The sequence below is a fragment of the Triticum dicoccoides genome, chromosome 3A, assembly GCF_002162155.2.
Source record: "Triticum dicoccoides isolate Atlit2015 ecotype Zavitan chromosome 3A, WEW_v2.0, whole genome shotgun sequence".
NCBI classification, from domain to species: Eukaryota; Viridiplantae; Streptophyta; class Magnoliopsida; order Poales; family Poaceae; genus Triticum; species Triticum dicoccoides.
The window spans coordinates 361673933-361675872 of record NC_041384.1 but is presented as its reverse complement, the minus strand read 5'-3'; the positions used below and the strand labels follow the sequence as shown (position 1 = coordinate 361675872).

Sequence of the window (1940 nt, the reverse complement as noted above, 5' to 3'; positions counted from 1 at the left end):
GCAGGCACGACGCGGGAGACGTGCGGCGGCAAGGACTTCGCGCGCACCATGAAACTGCTGGGCAAGCTCCGCGCGTGGTGCCGAAGCTCACGGACTACAGCTTCCACCCGCTGCTCCCGCACCGACTGGCCGCAGCCAAGTGCCCCGGCAGGACGCGTGCGGCGGCAGCAGGAGCAGGGCGGGGAGCGAGCCGGGGGCGGCGGCGGGGGCGAGAAGGAATGGCGGCTGCGGCGGCCCGGGGCGGCGACGTGGGCGAGAAGGCGGGGCGGGGCGGAGGAGGCGGGGCGGCGAGCTCTGGCAAGAGAGCAGCATGCGGCGGGAGGGAGAGAAAGGATGAGGCGGGGCGGGGCAGATCTTTTTGCATGCATGGGTGGTCCCTAGCAGAGAAAGGAGGAGGAGGAGAGAGAGGAAAGAGGCTGACGCGTGGGGTTTCGCCATGCAAAAAGTAATGCCGGCGGCCCCAAGGGCCCCCGATGGGCTGGGTGTGGCTTGAGGTTGCCGGGGCTATTTTTGCTCGAATCCGGCGAAAAATAAGGACTTGAGGAAATGAGTGGGACGTTTTTTGTCCGCCGACGCCCAAAAAATGGTCTGGGAAGGCATCTTGGGGGGCTAGTGGAGATGCTCTAAGCACCCACCATTATACAAAGCCTAATGTGGTCTCGTTGCGGTTATGAGAGGCCGACTCCGCACCCCGAGCAAGGAAATAGCCCAATCCACGTTCAGGCCGCGGTACACGTAACCCCCAACCCCCCTGGAATGAGATCCAATGTCTTGCTGTGAGCAAGGCACCGATGAACAATATGGTGACTGGCTCCCCTCTCCGCATCGTCCGAGCCAGAATCAACGGCCAGATCTGCATGAACAGTGACAGTTCTACAGTGTTCGGTCTACAGTACCCCATCTACAGTGTTCGTTCGATCTGAACCGTCTCCTTGATCCAACGGCTGACTGGGCCGCCAGTTATGCCGTGCCTTGCTATGGGCAAGGCACTGGATCTCTGTCCCACCCCCTACCCCTTCTTCCTCTTCCCCAGACGGGGAGACCCCACCTCCCCCTTCCGCCTCCCCCTTCTGCTTCTCCATAGCACGGAGACCTCCCATCTCCACGGAACAGTACACCGCCGCCACCGCCGCTCGCGCTCGCTGAGCGCTGCCTTCGCTCCTTTGCTGGTTTCATCTGCCTCCCTCCTCGCGTTCCTAGAAAAGAAAGTCGTTCTTGGCTTGATCAATTTTTGTCTTGAGCGGAGGGGCAGCTCATGGTCGTGACCCGTTGAGGGCGGCGGCGGTTCCGGGATGGGAAGCGTCGGTGGAGAGGAGGAGTTCCCCGCCGGCGTGACGGGGGCGGACGCGGAGGTGGGTGCGCTAGTCTGGGTGCGCCGCCGCAACGGATCCTGGTGGCCCGGTCGGATCCTTGGCCAGGACGAGTTACCCGAGAACTGCGTGGTTCCACCGCGCTCTGCAGGCACACCCATCAAGCTCCTCGGCCGCCCGGACGGCAGCATGTCCGTACAACCACTCTTCCTAATTGCTTCTCTGTTTCTTTCTTGTGCTTATGCATGCGTAGATTCGATCTGTTCGGATAATCCTTGCTGTGGTTTCTACCACGGCATAATTTTCTTTTCTCCTGATGATGCCATCCATATTTTGCACTACAGCAAACGATGCCGATTGACACCGTCTGCTGTTCTTTCTACCCATAGAGTAGTATTAGTATGTATAGTACCTCTCTCAGACTTGGAAATGGTGAAAACTAGGTACATCCTTGCACTATCTATTTTTCTATTGCAAAAATCTTGCAAGGCATTAGAAGGATCAATTAGGTGTCATACATATTGCATCCCCTCTGTATGCTAGGAAGAAAAGTGCCACGCATCAAGATCTGGGTTTAGTTGTTATGCTGACTTGTGCAAAGGCTATGATTTATATCTGAACATATGCTCA

The 1940-nt window shown here is 58.1% G+C and overlaps 1 protein-coding gene across 1 annotated transcript in view; it reads left to right on the top strand.

Annotated features, from left to right (window-relative positions):
• Positions 1–1011: 1011 nt before the first annotated feature.
• Positions 1012–1940, top strand: part of LOC119268193 — a 4010-nt gene continuing 3081 nt past the window's right edge. The window contains exon 1 of the mRNA XM_037549771.1: positions 1012–1501. Coding sequence (XP_037405668.1) covers positions 1293–1501 — 209 coding nt within the window. The 5' untranslated portion in view covers positions 1012–1292. The remainder of the gene's footprint in view (positions 1502–1940) is intronic.